General features: G+C 36.6%; 3 protein-coding genes across 4 annotated transcripts; 2 read left to right on the forward strand and 1 right to left on the reverse strand.

Moving 5' to 3' along the window:
* Positions 1-1,570: 1,570 nt before the first annotated feature.
* urb2 (URB2 ribosome biogenesis homolog) lies at positions 1,571-10,421 on the reverse strand. Its single transcript, XM_046835873.1, has 10 exons — positions 10,113-10,421; positions 8,952-9,090; positions 8,458-8,634; positions 4,829-8,144; positions 4,565-4,725; positions 4,349-4,459; positions 3,376-3,618; positions 3,131-3,227; positions 2,488-2,621; positions 1,571-1,879 (listed from the first exon to the last, which is right to left on the reverse strand). Exons 2-10 carry the CDS (start codon positions 9,075-9,077, stop codon positions 1,682-1,684), a joined length of 4,563 nt encoding a protein of 1,520 aa, XP_046691829.1. The 5' UTR covers positions 9,078-9,090; positions 10,113-10,421; the 3' UTR covers positions 1,571-1,681.
* A 1,171-nt stretch (positions 10,422-11,592) lies between these two features.
* abcb10 (ATP-binding cassette, sub-family B (MDR/TAP), member 10) lies at positions 11,593-20,543 on the forward strand. 2 transcript variants are annotated; one of them, XM_046835349.1, is made up of 14 exons: positions 11,593-11,748; positions 11,858-12,659; positions 15,256-15,456; positions 15,650-15,852; positions 16,292-16,426; positions 16,770-16,916; positions 17,029-17,164; positions 17,302-17,397; positions 17,526-17,735; positions 17,836-17,915; positions 18,014-18,194; positions 18,320-18,363; positions 18,464-18,498; positions 18,966-20,543. In XM_046835349.1, the coding sequence occupies exons 2-14, from the start codon at positions 12,266-12,268 to the stop codon at positions 19,219-19,221; spliced, it is 2,118 nt and encodes a 705-aa protein (XP_046691305.1). In that variant the 5' UTR covers positions 11,593-11,748; positions 11,858-12,265; the 3' UTR covers positions 19,222-20,543. The 2 variants fall into 2 exon arrangements, with proteins under 2 accessions (XP_046691305.1, XP_046691296.1); XM_046835340.1 differs by having other exon boundaries at positions 11,601-12,659.
* Positions 20,544-22,103: 1,560 nt separating this feature from the next.
* Positions 22,104-24,731, forward strand: acta1b (actin alpha 1, skeletal muscle b). Its single transcript, XM_046872445.1, has 7 exons — positions 22,104-22,239; positions 22,802-22,941; positions 23,056-23,380; positions 23,507-23,668; positions 23,787-23,978; positions 24,079-24,260; positions 24,355-24,731. The coding sequence occupies exons 2-7, from the start codon at positions 22,813-22,815 to the stop codon at positions 24,496-24,498; spliced, it is 1,134 nt and encodes a 377-aa protein (XP_046728401.1). The 5' UTR covers positions 22,104-22,239; positions 22,802-22,812; the 3' UTR covers positions 24,499-24,731.
* Positions 24,732-25,775: the final 1,044 nt, after the last annotated feature.

The following is a 25,775-nucleotide window of genomic DNA, read 5'->3' on the forward strand; positions in this document are numbered from 1 at the left end:
GTTGATAACATCAAACAAGTTTACAGTGTTAGTCTTTAAGTCCCCATACAAGCTCAATGATTCTGGTTTGACAGAACAAGGGTACCATCAGTATAAAACTCATGAAAACTAATAAAGGACCTGTGATTCTTTTCTTGTAGCCTGTGATTTTTTTCCCTTTTCCTTTAATTTCTTACAGTTTTATTTAATTTAGCAATTAGAACAAACAGCACAATGCTTTGGAATTATTTTGCAAAAGCCTGTACTTTTATCAAAATCCTTAGTCCATCTCTCAAATGTTACATGTTACATGTTGTTCACAAACAAGATTGTCAAAATGCTTAGTCACGTTTTCGGTATGATGGCGCATGGTTACAGTATTTCTTGATATGAACTACAGTTTGGATTACATTGAGCACAAGGCTGCATTTCTTCTATATGGCACCTATGTATTTCAACAGCACAAATGTATTCATTTGATTGCATATTTGATTTATATTGATTGCAAGAGACAGGAGTTACATCGGGACAGGAGTTACACTTTTACTGTACTATAATAGTGTCATGTTCTGGTTGTTCATCCATTTTCAGAAATTGTAATTCTATGTTTTACTCTTTCCTTAATTGAAAGTTCAAAAGATTCACATATGACCTGTTTTAGAAAACATGTCGATTCCACACTCCCCTTCATTAGTGAAATTCAAGATTCATCTGAAAAATTAAATTCAGGTTACATTTACACAAAAAAAAAAATAGATTAAAAAAAAAAATAGAATTTTTAGATGACAGATTATGACTACTGGTGTAACCATTTTGCATTTTGCATTCAATGACTTGTGCAATCAACTGCTGGTACAGTGGTGAACAACAGGGTCATGGGTGGCTAAGGCTCAATCATGCATGTGGGAAACGATACAAGCCGAGCTACTGTAGCTTAAATGGTTGAAGTTAATGCTGTTAATGCTCAACCAATCAGGACTGTTGTGGCAGCAAAAGAAGAACCAACAAAGTATTAGGCAAGTCTGATCGGTGACAAAGTGGTTGGTGCATGTATACACTTTATAAACCAATTGCTAAAATATTGGAATTTTTAAATCATAAAAGTTTTGCATTTTCTAGTTGTTTTCTATCAAGTTTAAAATATTTTTTAATGTAATTTTTATAAAACTTCTTTATAAAATTAATTTTATAATAATATATATGAAAATTAAATAACTGAAAATATGATATATTGGCAACATATTGTTACTTGTTTAAATAATGAAGTGCTCATTAATTTGGAGCATGATATGGCTGATTAATGACATTCAACTTATTCTTCCACTAAATGCAGTCATCCTAAATTATTTCTGAATATGTTTTATGTTTTGAAAAAAAAGTCTTGCACCAATAACATGTAACAGCTAAGTGTGATGCATATTCTTGTTAAAAAAAACCACCAAACCCACCATGTAGTCATGGTAACCTAGACTCTATCCTTATTCCTTTAGTTATTTAGTTATATAAAAAATTATTTGTATTTTTTATAGTATTGACACATTTAGAGCACTTTAATGAGATAAAAACCAGGAAAGAAATAAGTCCATTCAACTCATGCTTCACAGAAGTTTATTTATTTGTTTTATTTGTTATCTATTTCAAGCAACAGCAATAGAAAGCATATAACAATAAATTGTACAAAATTATTTTGAAAGCAATAGGTTTAGACAGTATACTTCTCTTCCCCTTGCCGTTGAGATTTATGATAGTGTGTGTAATTTTTGTAGAGCTCACTAAACACTTCCTTAACACCCATTTGCAATGTCCTGTTCAAGAACTTTATATCCTGCTCCACACACTGGTCCAGAATGCAGTAGATGCCTTCTGTCAGGTGCACCTTGATTTCTGGTCGAAGTGTCACCTTCACAATTCAAGCAAAAAAGCATGAACTTAAGTACTGTTGCACACAGGGAAGCATTAAGCAAACTTCTAATTATGTATGTGATCCATTTAATTTCTCATTAGTAGATGCTATATTCTTTATTTTGTTGTCAGTGTTATGTCAAGTCAGCCAAAGGTATAAAGCAAAGGATATTTTGATACAATATTTTAAAACAGGGTTCTCCACAACCATCATCAAAACCACAACTGAGAAAATGTGTTCGGCATGTTTTATACAGCATTGAGAATCTTCTAAAACTATATTTTAAAAACGCATCTAAAACTTTTGTTTTTCTATTTTTTTTTTCATCTTGATACCAAAGATGTGACAACTGGTTGACTAAAATCATGCATATAAAAGAAAACCAAAATTTAGCCAAACATTGGGAAATTTCAAGGACTTTTACTCTCTAATAGGTATTTAAATTGTCCGTTAAACTGTACACGCTACCAACATAGACTGCTCCTACACAGTAGTAATTAATTTATAATATTAACAATATAATAATAATTAATAATAAAATTTAATTTCTGAACTAATTGCTGAAATAAAACAACTGTTTAATGTCTATGAGCCAAAGATTTTACCTTTTGAAGTTCAGTGACATACTGTGCCACAATGAAAGAGTTCAAGACAGTGAAACCCTCTGCTGTGGTGCCAATATGGCTATACATCCGCTCCACTAGCATGGCACACTTTAAAAGCTTCTCGAAATCCTTTCCTGCAATTAAGGAAAACAGAAACGTTACATAATCCTAAATAAAAGGAAGACATTTCTCAGAAAATGTAAAATTTTATAGCTGAAATAGATAATGCACAGAGGTTTAAGCTAAAAATATCTGGAAATCTAAATAAAAAAATATTTAACCAGGTATACATAAAGCATTTATTTTAAAGCATTATCACACCTAATACACTGCATTGTAGAGCAGATGCTCTTTTGCTGTTGTATAGTGGTTATATCTATCCTTTAGAATTCAGTCTAAAGATTTATTTTACACCTATTTGAAGCTGTAGTGCATTTACTTCTGAATGCAAATGAATACTGCTTTATTTTAAAATGTGCTTTGTCTTTGTTAGCCAGTTATAAGGAGGTACTACATTGTAATACAAAATACAATTAAACAAAGAAAATTTATCTCTTACATTTTAGTGAAAATACTACACTGACAGCATGCTGAGGTTTAGGAGTTAGTAAAGTGCTTTAAATAAAGGCTAGACATGCCCCACCTTTCTCATTCTCCCCTTTTTGCCTGCCCTCACGCATGATGGATGCCACAAGACGATAAAAACAGTTAAGAAACACTGGAGAAGCTTTCAGCATCACCTATACATAAGAAGAGACATAATTTAAAAACTAGGTAGATTTTTTTTTTAGTTGACCAAAACCAAAGAAAAGGGCTCTAATAAAATCATGTTAAATGAAAGGGACGTATTCCTGTAAAAACAACTGGTACCATAGCAGCTGAATTTACCTTAGGATAGCATAGGATGATTGCATACAAGGCTTCATGGATTACATGGAAAGCTGAATAGTAATCCTCCATGCACTGGTTTTCCAAAGGCACAAACTCAAGTGCTCCAAGCACCAAGATGACATGGTGTGGGTCAGAGATGTGAGGTTCTCCTTGGCGGAGCAACATAATTAGAGTCTCTACCACTGGTACAGTTAGTACACCAGTTAGAGAAGGCACTTGACCAGAGGCTCTCACCACAAACTGAAACAAAAATGTAAAAAAAAAAAAAAAGATGGTTAATACAATCTTAACATCCTTATTTTTACAGTATGTGAACTATTAAAAAACAATCAAAACACAGCTGTTAATTATCAAATGTAAGACTCAGGAAAGTTTGGGGGGAAAAAACACTGATGTTTTAGTTTATTACATATATGAACTAAAGATGAATTAAATGGTGCTATTTTAAGGTAAAATTATGTACTTTAACCAAACAAATGCCCCTGCAAAATATTTTAGACTAGGGACACCTATGCCCAACCCTGTCTTCAGACACAGTACACTCAGATTTATTCATGCTAAGCAAACTGGATGCTAATTCACAGTTTAAGCATCACCTAATTCTAAAAGTTATACTTTTGCTAATAAGTGCAGCATTATTCTGTTTAGTCATATTTGAATCTTCTGAAAAATGTGTCCTTTATATACAATAAATTATACTTGTCTTTTTGACCATAAGACTATACTTAACAAAAATGAATAATTCAATTGACAAAGTTGTCTAAATAAAACTACTTTACACAATAAAATAAATATTCTTTTAGTGTTTTCGGTTTTCATACAGATTTTTCATTCAGATTTTGTCACATTAATTTAAGCTCGTGCAGGACCTCAGTAAAATTGTTTCAGGTCAGTAAGACCGGTGTTTTGCAATATTATTGAGTGATTATTTAATCAAAATAAAAAATTGTATGTCTCTAAAAATACTTACAACAAGAGAAGACATGATATGAGGAACAGTACGCCAGAACATCTCTGAGGAAGTCTCTGAGAGAGAACAGCTGGCCAGCAGCCTTATTAGAGTCACAGCTGCAAACGCATCCTGTCAAAGTACAGATTTTAAATATAGTATATAGTAAATGGTCACTGTATTGTATCGCACTGTTGGGTCTTATTTTGAAATATCAAGTTTTCAATATCAACTCACTTTGTGGTAGCCTCCTTCAATCTGGGTTGCAACAAGTCCACCCCGGATCATGAGAAAAAGTGACTGGAGTTGCACTTCTGAAGAGTTGACCATCAGTTTATTAAGCAGATTACTAAGTGGGACCTCCAATTCTTTTACTTCTGATATAGAAAGCCATGTACCTATTGGACATGATTTAAAGGATAAAAAATAAGTGACGTGTTCAAGAAAGTCAAGATAAAGGCTTGACTTTATGTAACAAGACATTTTATACTGAATGCTTACCTGATAATACCTTATGAACACACTGTAGAATCTTAACATGGAGACAGTCAAGATCAGATTCACAAGTTTTTTCTTCAGCCATGTAAAATGCTGACAGATAATGGACAGATGAAATGAGAAACTCCATGGGTTGTGGTGCAGAGTATAATTTTTCCACAATCTGCTGACAAAAGCTATTGTACAGTGTCATGTTGGATAACTTGTGTTGTCGTTCACAATCACGAATATCCTGTTTCTGATGAGAAACCTTTGCCAGCTCACTCTTGATCATCACCGTCACCACATCAATAGAGAATGACAGTTGAAGTCCACTCTCTGCCTTTCCCAACATCAAAGTCTGAGTGGCAGGCCCCATTACAGAGATGATCTTCCCCAACAACTGAGTCAGAACCTCATCTAGCTGAGGACTTTTCCCAAGCATAGACATCATTTCATTACAAAGTGTGCTCAATGTTGCTAAGTGAAGCTGAAATAAATACAGCGCTTCATCACAAACCCCAGAGATCACAGATGACGCTCCAACAGAATTAGTTCCATCAATCATAAAAGTGGTAAACTTGTCCAGATTGAGCCGCACACTGCTTTTCCGCTCCAATATAACACTAGTTATACTGTGAATGAAAGCTTGGACTGACTGGAGAAAAGAAAACCAAGCTGAGCTTTCAACACTTCGAAAGAGATTCTTATCAAAGCGAGAGAAAAGCAAGGTCATTGTCGCCTCCAATAGTGTACTTCCATGTACAGCCTTGAGGATTGTATGACAATTTTTCCCCACCAAAAGTGAATCCATGAGGCCATATAGCTCTTTCAAAAGGTTGACTGGCACTGACAGTGCCCTATTTTCATTATGTTGCACACAAAGCGTCATGAAAAACAAACCCATAAAAAGTCCTAAATAATCTTCAGAAGATATTGCATATGGATTTAGGACCTTTGTTATCCTCACAAACTGCAAAAGGGTGTCTACTTGTGTTTCAGATATGGGGATAGAAGCACCAGATTTAGCACAGTCCATAATTTCTTGTGCTATGGCTTTGAGTCTGTTAAAAGAGGATGAGATCTCAGCTACGCATCCTTCTTTGCCTTCAGGTGCAACACCAATTTCTGTGCAGGACTTTAAAAATGAAGGACAAAAGGATTGTACATAAGAAGCACTTGGCAGTCCAAAAAGCGTGTTTGTTATAGAAGTCACCACTGCCGAGTACAAGTTGGGCAACTCACAAAGAACAGTGCTTTCAAGCAATTGTGTTGAAATCTGTAGGAATGACAACTCATTCTGCTCCATATTTCTTGTTGAGTGACCCTGGAGCAGGGACTTCAGGATAGTGTCTGCAATGTGAGCTGTTACCTCCTGTGGGAGGTATGGGGAAATTAATGGCAGGTTGGTGGTTACCAAAAACCACAAGGCCACTGGATAGGTGTCACTATTAACACTGCAAAACTGACGGTCCCATGTTTGGTTGGTATACAGGTTTACTGAAAGTTCTTGACTATTTACAACAATCTGAGCCATGTCAAAAAGCACATCTTGTGTGTCCATGTGCAGATTACCTGAATGTGTATTGAGCAAGTGTCTCTTCATTCTGTGGAGAGCAAGATGCTTTTGAAGAAACCTGCTCAATGGACTAGTAACTTCACCTACAGATTCTGTAAGTGCCACAACTTTCTGTACTGTATCATAGGTAGGACTGACATCACCAGTTGGACCAGCTGGAGAGGTGTATTTACTGCAATGAATTTGATAGAGGGTGTCTGCCTCCTCCCAAGTGTAAATGAGGAGAAAACTTGCTTCTTGAATCTTCTCTACCCAAAGGCTGTCTGCAATCAAAACTCCCTCGAGACGCTGCAGAAAAGCCCTAACAAATCTAAGCATCTCTTCCATTAGAGTTTGGGTTTGTCTGACTACAGGCAAAGGAGTGCCCTCATCTAGTGCCTTAAGACTAAAGACCACTGCATGCATGAGAACACACAGAGAAAACATCTTTAGTGCAGACTCCCTTCTTCCCTCTTGGACATAAGGAAACTCTTTTTGCATCTTCTCCAGAATACGTCTGCAGATTTCAAGATTCTGGCTAGGAGGGTTGTCTAAGAGACACTGACTCAGGCAATTCTGCAAAGCCTCAGGCAACAAATTCTGCCTCAGTTCATCAGCTGCTGGTCGACAGATTATGACCAGAAGTTCTTCAATGAGTTTTGGCATCTGGCGTAGCTTTGCATAGGTTTGAAGAACTGCACAGACAAGCGCCTCTCGAGCTTTCTTCACCCGTATTTCCATGTTGTCTGCATCCACCCAGACCGAGGAGACAAACTCATCAAGATCTGGCTCAAGAATTTGGTGGTTTAATGCCAGCAGTATTTTCAGGCAGCGATACCAGGCTGGAATGCCTGTCTGAGCATTATTGAATAAAAGCTGACATACTTTTCTGAAGAAATGTAACTGCACCTCTCCATGATGTATTTTATCTGCAGCTACATTATAGATATCTCCAGCCAAACACGAGTTCAAGATGTTCTCTACAGCAAGGAGAGTAATGCTCCAGTTTGCCTCATTATATGTCTCTTTGATGTTCAGGTCCTCTGTAAAGCCCAAGGCAATAAGAAACTTTGTCATTAGGTGAAAGCAAACCAGCTTGTTGTCTCCTCCTTTGCAAAATGCATCTAAAGCAAATTTGAAGAGCAGTGGCAGAGAACTGGCTTGAACACCATAAAAGAAAGTGTCTTCATTTGCATCATGTCCATTGACAAGATTTGACAGAATTGTTGCAGCAGGGCAAAGTAAAGCTTTGCCTGTAAATCCCTTTCTTCTACCTGATCCTTGTTCTGGTGGGAGAACTTCTTCTTTGTAGTACTGCAGGTGTTCGTGGTAGAAAAGAGCAGATTGAAGAATCAAATCTATTTTACTGCGGATCTCCTTGCTCAAGTGTTGCCGGACCCTGGTATCATCCTTCTCTGTCCACGTTCTAGATGTTATTAAGTGTCTTAGCATGCAGAGGGGCTGAAGCAGGTGCTCTGTCACCTGTACAAAAACTCTCTTCGGGTTTCCTTGCTGCCTTTGCACAGTCAAATAGGTGCTGAGTACAAGAAGTAGAACCTCAAACACCTTTACTATAAGAGGATCTGTAGATTCCTCTTGCTGGAGTTTAAAAAAGGCCAAGCGACTGGTCCTAACAACAAGCTCCACCAGCAGTTCATATTTGGCAGTGTATGCCACAGCGAGGACAGGAAACGTCAAGATCCCTTCACAGCAACTCAAAATAGTGGATAGTTTGACAGACAGAGTTCCTGAGGTGCTTTCCAGAATCCTTTCATTGATTATCTATAAATAAATAAAAAGAAAACAAATAATACAAAAAAATGCAATAATTGTTTATACATGTATGCAGTTATATTTAATGTTTCATTTTCAGTATACACCTGAGGAATCTATTTTTTTTTATATTTCATAAAAGAAAAAAAAGCTTATTTTTGAATAATAATATTTTACAACCCAAGAATTCACAGACCTAAGACAAACTGGCACTAATACATTTAATAAAACTATTAATCATTTTAAAAAATATGTAAGTGAGCAGTTTTTATAAATAAATAAAAATTTAACCTGAATTTGGTCTGTATTGTGCATTAAATACCTGTGGAACTGCTGGGGGTATGTTAATGGTCTTTCCAGTTTTCAGGGTATTACAAAGATTTTTACTATGAAGAATTTCTTTCAGGAAGGTCCATAAGCCCTCCACAACTTCCTGTGGAACCTCTACTTTCTTGCCATAATAACCAGAAAGGGCACGAGCCACCCAGTCAAATAAAAGCTAAAAGGAGAAAACCATGAAACAAAAATAACAGAAACTGAATAAAGCATAAAATTACATTGAAAGATCTGTGCTCTGAGAATTGTATATAATTTGTGAATACTAAATTGCTAATTAACGTACTTAATTAATGTGACCTTTACAACAAATAGTCCACATTTAAAAACCATTCTACATAATACTGTGTTGTTATTAAAATTAATAATGCAGATAATAAAAATAAGTAAAATAAATGTGTGCCCAAAATAGACATTGCTAAATGTGACATTAATTAAATCCATATCTCAAAGCTTGACAAAGAAAATGAATATATTTACCTGTTCCTTATTTGGAAGAAAGCACTGACTGGATACCCATGCAAATCGAGCCAACTTCAGCTTTTCTGGCCATGGTGTGAGGTGGCTTGACAGCTTTTGTTGGATGCCAGAGTAAATGGCAGTCATTTTTAAATTGAATCTAACATAATAATAAACAAAGAGGGGAAAAACAAATAAAAATTTATAAGAACATTTATTAATGTATTAGTGTTGTTAATTTTGTAGTTTTATTGTCTTTTCTATTTTTTTTTATTTTAAAGAATGTTAAAACTCGTTTGTCTGATTTTGGTTGTGTGAGTTTCAATTAGTAACAAATAATTCTGCAAAAAATACACATTTGCTTATCTGCAGCAACATTATAGATATCTCCAGTCAAACATGGGTTCAAGTTCTCGACAGCAAGGAGATTAAAGTGCCAGTTTGCCTAATTAAATGTCTCTGATGTTCACATCCTCTGTAACTTTGTCATAAAATGAAAGCAAACCAGCTTGTTGTCTCCTCCTTTACAAAATGCATCTAAAGCCAATTTGAAAAGTAGTGGAAGAGAGCTGGATTGAACACCATAAAAGAAAGAGTTTTTATTTGCATCAAGTTCTTGGACAAGATTTGACAAAATTGTTGGAGCAAGACAAAGTAGATGTATTTCTTCTATCTGATACTTGTTTTTAAGGGAGAACTTATTTTTTGTAGTACTGCAGGTGCTCTTGCTAGAAAATTGCAGATTGAAGAATTAAATCTATTTTACTGCGGATCAGTATATTTCTATCTATTTCTATTATATTTCTATACTTCTCGTCATTAAACTGGAATAAAATTGACCTAAAAGAAGACTCCTTGGCCTTTCACAAGTATGAATAAATGTAGACAAAAAAATTTAACTGTTAAAAGACTGACATGAACTAAAAGTGTAATAAAAAGAAAAGAAAAGGGGGGAAAAAAGAAAGAAAAAAAGCTACAACTGTGGCCTTTTTAATGTTGGTTTATTCGAGACGCAGGTTTTCCCCCACGCTTGTTACTTTAATAATCGAATACTTTGGTCTTTTATTAAATACTATTTTTTCCGCGTTTATACAGAAAATATAGGACACCCTTCATACAAAAAAAATAATAATAAAATGAAAGCTTTTTAAATTATTCTCCGTTAATATCCTGAATACTTACAGTCACATCACACACGTGTTCCAGTTTAAGTTGCAACACCAAACCCTGCACTTCCACTAGACAGTAGTAATCGACTGACAATTACTAGTTGCACCTAATGGTTCAACCTAATAGTTCAACTAGTGCATTCAAATGTAACTGTAATTTCTGTGGTTTCTACTGTAGTCTTTCGAGTAATGAAAGATCTCAACCCTGGTCTGCCTTTAATTCATTTACCCATTTAACGTTTGAAATAAATGATACTCTACCATTTAATAAATGGTTTGTTTTTCACTCGGAACCTTTTTTTGTATTGTATAAGAAAAAGTGCCCTTGTTTATGCTGTGCACTCATAGAGGTCGAAAAAACATATTTAGAGAAGACACACTTTCCCATATATTATATTATTAATGTATGGCATCAGCGCGCAAATCGGCGAATCGGTCATCCTTAAACATGTCTGAGAAGATTTTTTTTCACCAAAACCGGAAGTACTTAAAATTATACCAATAGCATTTCCGTCATATTTTTTGCCCAAGCAATATCTTTTCTATCTGATCACCGCATGCTTTATCTCTGTTGCTGTGCTGGACTACGAATTTAATTTTCTTGCCAGAATCAAAATACAGCGAATTTACTATCTGATCTGGTGATAAAAAAGACTGCAGTGAAGTCTGCTTTATAAAGGGATCTTCTTTAGCTTGCATTTATATATTATATAGTAAAGGTTTTATATACTACCCTCGCAGATGTGTGTTCAACATAACTGGTGACAAAACTGACCTTGAAATATTATTTCTTCTTTTTTTAAACAATAATTTAAGCAGAAAAAACATTTTTGATGTTTTTATACAGTTCTCTGACAATTCACTGCACTACTGGAAGCAGTGTGTCATGGTCTCTTTTTTTGTTTGGGTTTTTTATTGTTATTTAAATAAAAATCGTACCCTCTTTTTTTTCATAATTTAACCTAGCCATTATATTCTTTTACATCTTGTTGCCCCTATTTAAAGAAAATCTTTTGTGAATATGGTCATCATAGGTTGGTAGTCCATGTGTGGTTTGTTCCAGGAAATAAACAACTTCAACTCTAACTATTATTTATTTTGCTCATAGTTCTTGCTATTTATTTTGTTGCTGGAATTCGTTCAAACTTAAACGTTATTCCAGAACACCTGTGTATTTGTTTCGTCCATATTTACAAATTACTAACAATAATTAATATCATGGGAATTAAAATGTTATTATGAAGCACGCTCCAAATCCTAGAAAATGTCAATAATTCAGCTTTTCTCTCATATACCGTTTTATACTCATGTTAACCAGGTTTTTTTTTCTGATTTCTTCACGTTATTTTCTCAGCGTAGGATTTTTTTTCTATCTGTCCTGATACTATAAAAACATACATATAACATAAGATAGCCAAACGTTTGGACACATGCTTTTGTCATTGTGTTTTCAGCGGAAATAAGGTCACCACGCAAAGGCAGCTTCCGGCAGGAAAACCCCCGGAAGTTAGAAAGGTCGCTGGCGGAATCACGCTCGTGTACTGAACTGTATATGAGATACATATTCCTCCTGTGTGCACTTACTGTAGAGGAGCGCTGTGTGGAGCGGTTATAACCTGTGTAGGGAAACCCATCTCCACCGGGTTTATGTAATTAACAGCTTTTATCAGCGGCAACTTTTTTTCTTGATTATATGTCTATTCTTTTAATTATATGCATTTGTTTATTTATTGGTGTCGGTGTCGTTTTTTTTGCCAGTAAACACATGACGGAACAAGGACGCTACCGGGAAGGACACGTAGGACACATCAGTGTGGGACAGGTTTTGGTGACATTTGGGAGTGCCGATAACCTGTCTGGGTGTGAAAGGAGATAACGAGGGAAAAGGCAGTGTGTAGCTGCCAAACACAGATAATGTTTAGTAGCCGTTAGAAACTGTGAGTCGCCTGGCTCATGATAGGCTTTTCTTCTCTGAAGATGCCAGGAGCCGAAGCGGTGCCTTGTGAATTGGGTCATAACTACCAAAAGATATGAGTGTGAACTTGTTAGCGTAGGAAACCCGGACTACAATAATGTTTCTGCACTCTTTTGAATGTGCTTTGATGATGACCGCCACTGAGTGAAGTGGACCAAATCTAAATCTTCAGTTCAGCTTACTTCCTCTAAATGTCTGCAGTAACAATGTTGCAGATGTCGAGATTCGCTACCAGGAAACTGTTACAGCAGTGGAACTTCAACTGCAAACGTCCTGTAAGACTTAACCAGCTATCTGGTCTGACCTCCATGAGATCTCATAGAAAATCTGTCTGTAAAACTGTACTTGAAGGATCCCTTTTTTCTCACGTCCGACTGGGAGAAACTTTAGGTCCGCATTGTGTTTGGAAACACTTCAGGGCCTCCCCTTCATTTACTTTTTACAGCACGTCCACAAACTCCAAGGGGCAAGTAGCAGAGCATGCTGGAACTAAAGTCAAGACAAACGACAAACCGAAAAAGATATCCACAGATGACTTCAAGAAGTTATTAGAGCTTGCTTATCCAGAGCGCCGGAGGCTTACAGGTAAAATGCACACACCCCAATTACAAGTGCGGCAGATAAAATCTTTTAACTCTGACCTCAAACATTTTTGTTAAAATATTTTTTGCGATATAGGGTACTGTTTAAGACGTTGAGCAGAGGCAATCTGCTCCACTTAGAGTTTAGAGTTGTCCAAGAGGAATAAACTGAGTGTGATCCTTTGTGGAATGTTCTAAAGAGCTTAATGTAAGGAATAAAGCATCACAAATCTTAATGTACCAAAACTAATGGCCAACACGAAATCTACCTTCACTGACATACCCATAAAAGTAATATACGGACAAAAAGTTCAAAACAACACTCAAATGCTGTTTGTTTATCTCTATTCTATGTATTTTTTTTTATTTTTCCTTTTGTCACTTGTAGGTTAAAAACAATTATACACCAATAATTGGTTTGCATGCAATGAAATTACATTTTTAAGCTATAGGGAAGAATGCACATGAGCTACGTTTAATGCCTGTTCCTATAGTGATTTTAAATATGAACTATTAAAGTACAATTACTGTACAATAAACAAAACTTGTGTCCAACCCTATTTCAAAACCAGTTGGGTAAATATATGAGAGTAATTGTATTAAAAGGTTGAGCTGTAGGGAGGAATGCAAAATACTTTCATTTTAAGAATTAAAATCACCCTACATGATCAAAAGTACATGACTCTATCCAAACCCTGGGTTGCAGGTCCCCTCCAAATGTTTTGAAACATCATAGCCAAAAAAGATCAAAAGATGCAAATTGTTTAAACAATTAATATTCTATGGGAAACAAATAAGCTATTTTGAAGCTGAGAAAAGAGAGGAGATTAATTAAAGCTTTTGCAATAGCATACAAGTTTGTACTATAATGTGAGGCAATTTATTTTGCACCAACAAAATATTTCTACAAAATTAAATTTTGCCTTTACATTTACACACATGGCACATTTTCATAAAACTCTTGAGTCACCATTGTTCAGTTGCTGGTTTGTGGTGTCATTTGATGTGTAATTTATTCCAGCATTACCCACAAAAGCCATTACAGAGACCTTACAGTGATGTGAAAAAGTTTTCAGTTCGTCCCTTCCTAAATTCTTATTTTTGCATGTTTGTCACACTTTAATGTTTCAGATCATCAAGCTAATTTAAATATATGTAAAAGATAACAGAAGTAAACACTTCAGTTAATTGAAAGTTTTTATTATTGATGGAAAACAAAATACAAAACTTCATGGCCCTGTGTGAAATATATGATAATAACTGGTTGGGCCACCCTTAGCAGCAATAACTGCAATCAAGGGTTTGCAATAATATTGTCCTGCTGCAGAACCCAAGTTCGCTTCAGATTGAGGTCAGAAACAGATGGCCAGACATTCTCATTCAGGATTTTTTGGTAAACAGCAGAATTCACGGTTTCATTTATCACAGCAAGCCTTCCAGGTCCTGAAGCCACACTACCACCACCATATTTTACTGTTGGTATGATGTTCTTTTTCTGAAATGCGGTGTTACTTTTACGCCAGATGTAATGGTACACACACCTTCCAAAAATTTCAACTTTTGTCTCGTCCGTCCACAGAGTATTTTCTCAAAAGTCTTGGGGCTCATCAAGATGTTTTCTGGCAAAACTGAGACGAGCCTTTATGTTCTTATTGCTCAGCAGCGGTTTTCATCTTGAAACTCTGCCATTAGCATTTTTTCCCCGTCTCTTTCTCATGGTGGAGTCATGAACACTGACCTTAACTGAGACAATTGAGGCCTGCAGTTTTTTGGATGATGATGTGGGGTCTTTTGTGACCTCTTTGATGAGTCGTCGCTTGGGGTAATTTTGGTCGGCCAGCCAGTCCTGGGAAGGTTCTCCACGGTTCCATGTTTTTGCCATTTGTGAATAATGGTTCTGACTGTGGTTCACTGGAGTCCCAAAACTTTAGAAATGGCTTTATAACCTTCTCCAGACTGATGGATCTCAATTACTTTCTTTCTCATTTGTTTCGGAATTTCTTTGGATCTCGGCATGATGTCTTGCTACTTCTACTTCACTTTGTCAGGCAGGTCCTATTTAAGAGATTTCTTGAATGCGAACTGGTGTGGCAGTAATCAGGCCTGGGTGTGGCTAGAGAAATTGAACTCAGGTGTGATAAACCACAGTTTTAGCAAACACTTTTTCACACATGGCCATGTAGTTTTGGATTTTGTTTTCCCTCAATAATAAAAACCCTCATTTAAAAACTGCATGTTGTGTTCACTTGTGGTATAATTTACTAATATTTTAATTAGTTTGATGATTTTTGTGTGCAGACATGCAAGAAATAAGAAATCATGAAGGGGCAAACCCTTTTTCACACCACTGTATATGCACTGTATATTCTATAGTTTTTACTGTCAATCAGTAATAAGTCTCATAAAATTTGTAAACAAAATGATTAAACAGAATCTGGTGTCAGTCATGGCATATCTTTTGAAAACATAAATTGTCTATCAATATTGTATTGTAAATATTTATTGTATATATTAATTGTCAGCTGAATATATATGTATTAATTTATTCACCTGTGTGCTGACTATTGTTCTTTTGTGCTATTGTCTAAAATTTCTTATAGCTGCTATGAGCTTCTTGATTGTCTCCAGTGCTGTCACCATGTCTGCTCCATTTTTCCTGGGTAAAGTGATCGACACTGTGTACACAAACTCATCTGCAGACTTTAGTGCCTCCCTGACCTCCCTGTGCATCATGCTGGCAGGGGTTTTCCTGTGTGGTGGTGCTGCCAATGCTGCACGTGTATACCTTATTCAGGTCTCAGGTGAGCTCTAGACATAAATCACAATACAAAGCCACTGGAATAATAAATGTGTAGTCCTGCTTTGCTTGTTTATTGCTGTTGCAGTATATTAGCAATATATCTTATACTGGAGGTTGTATGAATTAAGTAAAGTTTTACAGATTATTGATTCACTGGCTGACCTGAACATGCTCTTGTTTGTCGGTTTTTGCAGGGGAGCAGATTGTGAGAAACTTACGTGCATCCCTTTTTTCCTCGATTTTGAGGCAGGAGGTGGGATTCTTTGATAAGACTCGCACTGGTGAGCTCATCAATCGCCTTTCATCAGACACTGGACGAGTTGGAAGTGTGCTCACGGACAACATGTCTGATGGTCTACGGGCAGTTGCTCAGGCTGGAGCTGGAGTTAGCATGATGGTGAGCAACAGACTAAAAATAAAAGATACTGTGACTGAAAACATAGCACTCAATAATGTGGACTTGACTATTTAGCAATGTTTGTCTATGGTAATAAGTAATACCATAAATATTAACTCATATCAACTCAAATATCATATAATACCCCCAAGCTTTTTTTTTGTCAGAGAGAATATTTCTTTTCACTCTTGCTTAAGAAGAATTGCTCTCTGTTTGTTCTGACATGGCCACATACATGTATGTGCAATATTAGTTTCATAACAATTTCAGCACTGTGTAAATGCATTCTAAATTTAAACTCTGCTATTTTATGATTGTACTGTAGCAGTATTTTACCTGAATGTTAAGGTACTGGAGGTACTGGTAAACTCTGCTAGATTGGATTGGGAATAATTTGTCAGCTCCTTGAATATTCAAACATTACTTTCTTTTTCTTTAGTTCTATGTGTCACCCAGTCTTGCCACCTTTGTTCTAATGATTGTACCTCCTATGGCGGGCTTGGCAGTCATCTATGGAAGATACGTGCGCTCCATATCTAAACAAACACAGGATGCGCTGGCACAGGCTACACAGGTCAGAACAAGCTCTTTATGCATGTTTCATTTATTTTCTATAGAAATAATACTGCTTTCACATGACCGATTGGGGGTCTTTTTTAGAAAGGATCAGTTCCTAAAGAGATTTTAACCATGTCTGCCACATGGTTATGTACACTTGTATTCAAATGTGTCTCTGGTTAGCTGAAATTCATTGTTATATTATTATATAAATTATTATAAAAAAAGTTATTAAACAACTTTGTGTTTCTGTTTCTTGTTTTATAAGCAATAATGTATCCACCTGCTTTTTTTATTTAATATACATATAATGTTTATTTATCACTTTATCTCCCTGCACTTTTCTGTACATGGTATAGCTGGCAGAAGAGAGGATCAGTAATTTACGGACAGTTAGAGCATTTGGTAAAGAGCTGACAGAAGTGCAGGCCTACTCAGAAAAGGTGGATGATGTTTTCAAACTGGCTAAGAAGGAAGCAGTTCTTACTTCTGGGTTCTATGGAGTGGTATGTCTTGTTCAAACATGTTTACAAATTTTTTACTTGTACATCCTGGGCAGTTATATTATATAAATCACAGTGTTTAACCAGTGTTTACTTTTTATGTGTGTGTGTGTAGACTGGCCTGAGTGGTAACATGATTATCCTGAGTGTGCTGTATAAAGGTGGGCTACTGATGGGTGGTGAGCACATGACAGTTGGAGAGCTCTCCGCCTTTCTTATGTATGCCTTTTGGGTGGGCATTAGCATTGCTGGTGAGGACAATTTACTCTGCATAAGCAAACACCACATATCAGTCATATGCCTTAATACTTTACACAATAACTGACAAGACTTAATCGGTTTATGAAGCATTCCTAACATGAATTCTTTATGTACTGTTAATTGCAAGGCCTGAGCTCATTCTATTCAGAGCTAATGAAGGGGTTTGGAGCTGGCACACGTGTGTGGGAACTGATGGAGCGGAAACCAGAATTTCCTCTCAATGGTAAATAGCACCAAACTCCATATACTGGGTTCTTACTAAAATCTTAGTGGTCATCACATTAATACTTGTCAAGCAATGTGTTGATCAGTGAATTTTGAATCTGACCATTTGTCCTACACCTCTCCCAGAGGGACTTGTACTGAGACCAGAGCAACTGAAGGGAGCTCTCGAGTTCCATAATGTGTCATTTGCTTACCCAACAAGGAAGGATGTCCCTATCTTCCGGAACTTGAATCTCTCTTTGCCAGCTGGTTCAGTAATCGCAGTTGTGGGGTCAAGTGGCTCTGGAAAATCTACACTTGTGTCTCTTTTGCTTCGACTGTATGATCCAGACTCAGGTGAGCCCTACGATCTGTGGGTGCCTCCACTTTGCACTCAAACACAGAATCAGGACTTTGGACTAACACTTATTCTGTACAATTTCTTACCATGACTTAGGTATGGTAACTGTTGATGGCCATGACATCCGGAATTTGAATGCCTATTGGCTGCGGAGTCATATTGGAACTGTAAGCCAGGTAAGCAGCAGGTTTAATTATGACATGGTATAACTTCTAATTATGTTTTTTTTTGTTATAATGATCACAGAATTCCCTATGGTGTTTTTTTTGTGTAGGAGCCAGTCCTCTTCTCATGCTCAATTGCTGAGAACATTGCCTATGGAGCAATAGATCCCAGTCAGGTCACATCAGAGGACATTGTTCGAGCTGCACAGATTGCTAATGCTCATGACTTCATTAATGGATTCCCCAAAGGCTTTGACACTGTTGTTGGAGAGAAAGGAGTACTACTGTCAGGTACTAAAATATCTTATTTTAACTCTTGTGTTGTAATTTTAAATATGTTTTTCTGATGAATTCTCTATGATGAATGTGATAGTATTTCAAACTAAGTGTCACTAATGAATTCATTGGATAAACAGGTGGACAGAAACAAAGAATTGCTATTGCAAGGGCCTTGCTTAAGGTAATTAATTATTCTTTCCTCCAGCATATTCCATAAGATATTTAAAGTTTAAATTGCTAAACTCATTATTAATGTCTAAAATATTTTCTTTTTCTGATAGAACCCCAAAATACTGTTACTCGACGAAGCCACAAGGTAAGTTGTTAATTTGTTTAACGGCAATGGTATAAATATTTAGCATTTTGTCGCTAGCAATGTAGGAATAACATATAAGTTAGTTTATTCAGGCTGCTGTGGTCATTTTTGGTTAGGTTAGGCTGACCTGTCAAGTGCTTCTGTTTACATTGAGACGAGTTTTTATTGACTGTTCATTTTATTGACTATTTGCACACAGTTCTGTCTGTGATATTAGAACACTCACTAGGCTGTAGCTTGGTTACAATAAGTTTGGTTGCAGTGTAGCATGTTTCACTTCTAATGTAGATTATGTAATTCTAATGCTAGAAAACAAAGAATTCACTCTTTATTCTCTCAAGTGTGTATGTATGCTGTAAACATTAGTATATCTCAAAGGACTTTACTGATACTTTTCATACATTTTATATGTTCAAATTTCCATTTTATAATTTCATTATCTCCTCTTACGCTCCTGAAATCCAAAGTGCTCTGGATGCAGAGAATGAGTTCCTGGTGCAAGAGGCTCTGGAGCGGTTGATGCAGGAACGTACAGTGCTTGTCATTGCTCACCGACTCTCCACCATCCAGAATGCAGATGCTGTAGCTGTGTTGGACCAGCAACACATAGTAGAGTGTGGTCGTCATGCCCAACTTCTTACCAACCAAAATGGTCTCTTCCGCAAGCTCATGGAGAAACAAGCCTTTTTAAATGCTGACCAGAAATTGGCTCTTGCCAAATAGAAGAAGACTTCAGAAGAAAGTACTAATGAAAATGAAAGTGTGTGTAAACTGATATGCTGTGTCAAAAGAAGCCGTAGTTAATATAATTGTATTTGAGTGCCTATTTGCAATTTAAACAACCAGTCAAAGGATTTTGTATAGAAAGATTCTCTTTATTTTGAATATTAATTAACACATTTTCCTTCATGATCTAACTATTTATTTATGTAGTTATCACGAAACGTGTTTAACAAATCCAGACAATTTTATATGTAAAATTTGTAGCATTCCTGATTAAGCTGTACACATTTCTCAACCAGTTTCCTAGGTTTGGAGGTGTTTCTAACTGCTTCCAAACAGGCTGAACAATTGTTGCCTGCTTCTTTTACATTCTAAACAGGAATTACTTGTTTAGGGGGAACAATATTTACTAAAAACTTCAAGTACATTTTTATTCCAAATTTTTAAATATTCATTTTGAAACAGATTTCAACTTCAAGGTTTTTCAAGCATAATATACTTGCTTTCTATCCTAATTTGTTAATTTACCAATCTCCTCCATCTCAGTCCTAAACTTCTTTAAGACATTGAAAAATGTGTATTCAAATGAGTGTGTACAAACCTTTGACTGGAAGTATGTGTTTACTCGTTTATGTGAACACCAATATAGGTACAAATGTGTAACAAACACAAAGGACTACTTATGTAAGTCACTGCCACTTTACATGCAGTATAACTGGAAGTTGTTATATTTTTAGAAACATTGATCATGCCATTATGCTTTTGTGATATTTGTTTAACAGAGCAATCTAATATTATATACCCTTTCATAGAGTAGAAATGTTCCTTGTAAAACTGTCAGGACCATAACCATTCTAATCATACAGTAATGTGTCTTTCCATGCCCTCTTTGTATTTATTATTATTTTATTACATTGTTATTGTGGATTCAGTTTTACTGTATGTATTGAAATTTTTGACAATGTTTGCCTAAACTGTGCTATTTCAGGTTATGAAAAAATCAGCTGGTTAGTACTGGATCAAAGACCTGTACATTGCTTAAATATGTGGAAAAACAATCAGCTGCTATACAGGGCGTATAGAAGAACTTTTGTTTGAAGTCATTCTTCAAACTGCTGGCCTTCCAAAGGACCACCAAAGATAAAAATAACCTGAGATATGAATCTGCAAACATACACCATTATAGAAATAAGTCTGCAATCAAATATATGTTTTGTATGTATGGTGAACAGAATATATCTTTTAAAAACTGTAGATATATAATGTAAGGTTTGATATAATTATGAAAATTCTTTATATAAATAAACTACTGAGTGAATGTATTACAGTGTCAAGGAAAACTTATTTAACAACCTGAACATAACTGAGGGTCAAAAAGCATGCGGTACCAAAAGAGGGCACTGCTGGCCTGACATTTTAGATGCACCTCCTCTGCAGACTGCAACCACCTTTTTATGCACAGTTATAAATAAAGCAAAGGTTAAGATTTACATAAAATGACTTACTCGTTACTGAAAACACATTTGAATGTTTTATTGTGTTTATTTCATAGCAAATTTATAGTTTAATTCATTGTATCTAATTCATTGCATTTAATGCAACATCTTCCAAGTGCTGTATATGGTTCCAGTGCATGTCCAGGACAGATTAAGTCCCAAGCACTTATACTCTAAAAAGTCAAGATTCTTTTCAGACTTCTCTCCAGTTTAGTAAAGTCAATAAGCAGCTTAGCTCCCTTGGTGATAAGGAGCCTGTATGAGTTGCTCTGACGATCTGGCCCTGATTAGCATGTATTCTTTACTCTGAACATAAATCGGATTGCTAAACCAGCAATGCCATCTTATTTATTTAGAAAACAGGACTTTAAATTTCATTTAATTAATACATTACAATGTGATCTCTTTAAGAAAGGAAAAACTTGATGTATTATGTATGATGGTGTGCAGCTACAACTTTATAAGTATACTATTGTTATAATAGGCTAGTGTCAAAGCTGATATGTAATTATAATTTTTTCATTCATGAAAACTACAGCATGATAAAAGCCTGTAGTTACAATTGTGGTCAGCGCCGATTAGTCTACAGAAATCAGTGGTAAAACATCTATAGGTGCAAAACATACTATAGTCAACTACACATACATACATACATACATACATACATACATACATACATACATAAATGAATACGTATGAATGTGATCATTTTAAAATGTGTTCATTTTATTAGTTTAAATTTGTATAGATCCCCAAAGTCTTGAAGCACATGTATCTTTCTGTCCCTGTTTGTTAATACAAGAAAATGTTTCAATCACAGAAGATTTTAATCCCGAATTTGTTACATCGATCATTTAAACGGCGCTGTTTACATCGGCACAGCTCTTGTCAAAGCAATATAATTACTACATTTTTAGATCTCAGATTAAAGCCTATTCATAACCATTATATTAAATAAAAGTGCTGATTGCTTACCATAATGTTAACATTATGCTGCAGTCATTGAATTGATAAATCGCTTCAATAATAACCTTCTCATCCTAATGGCTTGCGCCTACCGTAAAACAGATTTCGGTGCACCTTATCCATGGTGAAACAATACGTTTACACAATTATGACAAAGAAACCCTTCTGCCACGGCTGAACTCCACTACATAATCAGAAAGGACAGACTACTCTTACTGGTCGCAGGCATGCCAGCGTAGTAGGATGCACCATGTGCGAATGAAAACACACACTCCCCATATACGGCCTGAGCGCCGTGGCTTCACATCAGGACTGTCACCTTATTAGGACAGCCGTGCACACTTCCAACTGGGAGTCCCTTTCGCCCACCGCCCAAGAACCTAATATGGCCAAAGATTGGGAAAAAATCCAATAGAGCATATGGACCATGTTCAATGGGCGGGAAATGAAGGTGATCGGGTATAAAAGTTTGCCCAGGCCGCCGGACACCCTGTAGCTGGAACCAGCAGAGGTTTCATTCTGCACTGAGCTTCATCTGAGAAGGGCACCACCTAAGGTAAGAAGCGCTGACCACCATAGCTCTCCAAAGCCATCGTGCAACAAGGGCACATAGAAAATGTTTTTTTTTTTTTTTTTTTTTTTTAATGCTAGTTTCTCAAAATAATGCAGAGCAAAACAATTTTTTAAAGAGAGATTTAAAGAGAGATCAAATTAAATTGCTCCAAAGAGAAACAAACCAGAATAATAATTTGGATCAAACAATGACATTTATATCGAATGTTTATGACAATAAAATATTTATATGTAAACTCTTTTCTGTTTCTTAAACTGGTTATTTAACAAAGGCCAAATGATTTTGAATCAGCTCATTCAAAAATGAAATTCATCTCGTACCTACCACAGTGTGAAATTGTATACAAAATGTATAACATTCGGAAGAATTACATTATTACGGTGTTATAAACTTCATCAGCGTGATGGAAATAATTGTATATTTAAATGGTTAAAAGTATAGTATTAATCGTTTTCTTTATTGTTTCGTTTTCGTTGCCTATTTTTTTGTGCTGCGTGTATTATAAAGCTCCCGCTTATTGATATCTAAACATGCTTTAATACAGAACCTGCCAAGATGTGTGATGATGATGAGACTACCGCCTTGGTGTGCGACAACGGTTCCGGCCTGGTGAAGGCTGGCTTCGCCGGTGATGACGCTCCCAGGGCTGTGTTCCCCTCCATCGTTGGTCGCCCCCGTCATCAGGTATAACTCTATAACTGAGACATTTTCAGTGGTGAATAAATATTTAATATTTCAATATCAAATGTCAAATGTATCAATATTAAATATATCAAATGTACCTTTCTACTCTATTAGGGTGTCATGGTGGGTATGGGTCAGAAGGACTCCTATGTAGGTGATGAAGCTCAGAGCAAGAGGGGTATCCTCACTCTGAAGTATCCCATTGAGCATGGCATCATTACCAACTGGGATGATATGGAGAAGATCTGGCACCACACCTTCTACAACGAGCTCCGCGTTGCCCCTGAGGAGCACCCCACTCTGCTCACTGAGGCTCCCCTGAACCCCAAGGCTAACCGTGAGAAGATGACCCAGATCATGTTTGAGACCTTCAACGTCCCTGCCATGTATGTGGCCATCCAGGCTGTGCTGTCTCTGTATGCTTCTGGCCGTACCACTGGTGAGTGCATCTAAACAAAGTTGTACGTTTTTCATGAAGTCCACCAAATACATACCACCAAATATATTATTATGCACAGAAAAAGCAGCTTGTGATGTACTGACTTGACTTTTTGCTGTGGTTTAGGTATTGTGCTGGATTCTGGTGATGGTGTCACCCACAATGTCCCCATCTATGAGGGTTATGCTCTGCCCCATGCCATCATGCGTCTGGATCTGGCTGGTCGCGATCTGACTGACTACCTCATGAAGATCCTGACTGAGCGTGGCTACTCTTTCGTCACAACCGGTACATTTTATTTTTCTTTTCTGATGGTTTGTCCTCAGTGTTTATCTTATTCAGGTTAATCTTTAAACCATTTTGGTAACTGTTTTTTTATTTTGACTCACACAATTCTCCATCACAGCTGAGCGTGAGATTGTGCGTGACATCAAGGAGAAGCTGTGCTATGTTGCTCTGGACTTCGAGAATGAGATGGCCACCGCTGCTTCCTCCTCCTCCCTGGAGAAGAGCTATGAGTTGCCTGATGGTCAGGTTATCACCATTGGTAATGAGCGTTTCCGTTGCCCAGAAACCCTCTTCCAGCCTTCCTTCATTGGTGAGTCATTAAAACCCTCTCTTTGCAACAAAGTGTATGTCTCCAACATATGTAACTGTATGTCGTCATCTTATATTGATCTTTATTTTTATCTGAAAAGGTATGGAATCTGCTGGCATCCATGAGACTGCCTACAACAGCATCATGAAGTGTGACATTGACATCAGGAAGGACCTGTATGCCAACAATGTCCTGTCTGGTGGTACCACCATGTACCCTGGTATTGCTGACCGTATGCAGAAGGAGATCACTGCTCTGGCCCCCAGCACAATGAAGATCAAGGTAATGGAGAAATGCCTTTTCTTTCATATATCTTCATGCTACACCTATGATGTTTTCGATCCTTTCTAAAATACATTCCTTTCTTTTATTCTAGATCATTGCCCCACCTGAGCGTAAGTACTCTGTATGGATCGGTGGCTCTATCTTGGCTTCCCTGTCCACCTTCCAGCAGATGTGGATCACCAAGCAGGAATACGATGAGGCAGGACCCAGCATTGTCCACCGCAAATGCTTCTAAATTCAAAATCATTGTTATCATCTATGTCTACTCGCCATAAACCGAGCAGCAGTGGAGCACTCCGTTGGCAAGGGACAGATTTAATGTTACAAGTATTTTGTAACCCAGTGTTACACAATGGATATACTTCAGTGAAGATTAAGCAACACCAGGATGATTGACATGCTATGTCATACAGCATAATGTGAAATGTACATACATTTTAATTTATTAAAGTCCATTCTTTGGTATCATTTTGGTTTTCAGTATTTTGTGTCTATTTGCATACCACAAGCCTTTGCTTTGAGTTGTCCTTTGGCTAAATCTCATTATCATAATCATAATTTCAGCACACATTCTGCTCATTAGGGAGATTAAACTCATGATGGATAAATATCCAGTAGTACCAATTAATCTATAATTGTATCCACATTAGACTTTCCACACCTGTTCACTACAACAAGTTACACTAGCTTTTAAATGGTCCAAGAAAGCACTTAGAGCGGTCACTAAGGTCATTTCTATTTCTGACACACTCAACCCACTGTGTGAATATACTTGAGGTGAGTGAAAGCTGATACACCAGCTATCTTAACTATGTCTGGCTTGTTTTCATCTTTGAGCCATAGCTGATATTTGACCCTTGCCAGTCATTTGCAGCCTTCTTATAGGCCTATATGAATATGAGACATGTTTAAATTTATTCCTAAGGCTCAGACAGATTAATTCTGTGCTTAATAATGTAGTGCAATTTATGCTATTTTAGATTCCTCATTTAGAAGGGGCACAGAGATCCAGTCGTGCTGTCCATGGGCATTGCATACTCTAGCCATTCACTAGAAACACCAGTCTCATAAACCTCTATATTTATAATGACAAAATCAATGAAATTAGCTTTAAAAAAAAAGTGGAATATTACTGCTGGAAATTTGAGTTTTAAATAACCAACCATACTAGATTCCAAAACATAGGTCAATTTGGTCAAACTGTAGATCAGAGGTACCCAAACCTTCTACTAAGGGCAAAGTTCAGCTAAACTTAAAGTACAATAAGAAACAATCCAGTGTATTGTACAATAGAGCTTTGTGCCTTACACTGCTATTTAGTGACCTCTAATGAGTGACATGATGCTGGTACTTTAGGTTTATTCAAATGGCATTTTCCCCCCTTTTTCTCTCATGACCATATCAATATCACCACTGGCCAACTTCAACCCTATGGGCACTAGTTTGGGCATCTCTGCTGTGCTCTGCAAGCTCAGTCTGTGTTTTGACTTCATGCATCAGATCAGATCAGAC

The sequence above is a fragment of the Silurus meridionalis genome, chromosome 2 (genome assembly GCF_014805685.1).
Source record: "Silurus meridionalis isolate SWU-2019-XX chromosome 2, ASM1480568v1, whole genome shotgun sequence".
NCBI classification, from domain to species: Eukaryota; Metazoa; Chordata; class Actinopteri; order Siluriformes; family Siluridae; genus Silurus; species Silurus meridionalis.

Bases quoted from the DNA above. Each gene is read 5' to 3' on its own strand.
- acta1b (XM_046872445.1), top strand. From the start codon at position 22,813: ATGTGTGATGATGATGAGACTACCGCCTTGGTGTGCGACAACGGTTCC. The intron at 23,381-23,506 runs GTGAGTGCATCT...GCTGTGGTTTAG, and splicing joins TGCTTCTGGCCGTACCACTG to GTATTGTGCTGGATTCTGGT. The intron at 23,979-24,078 runs GTGAGTCATTAA...TTATCTGAAAAG, and splicing joins CTTCCAGCCTTCCTTCATTG to GTATGGAATCTGCTGGCATC.
- abcb10 (XM_046835349.1), top strand. From the start codon at position 12,266: ATGTCTGCAGTAACAATGTTGCAGATGTCGAGATTCGCTACCAGGAAA. The intron at 15,853-16,291 runs GTGAGCAACAGA...CTTTTTCTTTAG, and splicing joins GAGCTGGAGTTAGCATGATG to TTCTATGTGTCACCCAGTCT. The intron at 18,364-18,463 runs GTAATTAATTAT...TTTTTCTGATAG, and splicing joins TTGCAAGGGCCTTGCTTAAG to AACCCCAAAATACTGTTACT.
- urb2 (XM_046835873.1), bottom strand. From the start codon at position 9,077: ATGACTGCCATTTACTCTGGCATCCAACAAAAGCTGTCAAGCCACCTC. The intron at 8,145-8,457 runs GTATTTAATGCA...ATTTATTTATAG, and splicing joins TACCCCCAGCAGTTCCACAG to ATAATCAATGAAAGGATTCT. The intron at 3,228-3,375 runs GTAAATTCAGCT...TCTTATGTATAG, and splicing joins TCATCCTATGCTATCCTAAG to GTGATGCTGAAAGCTTCTCC.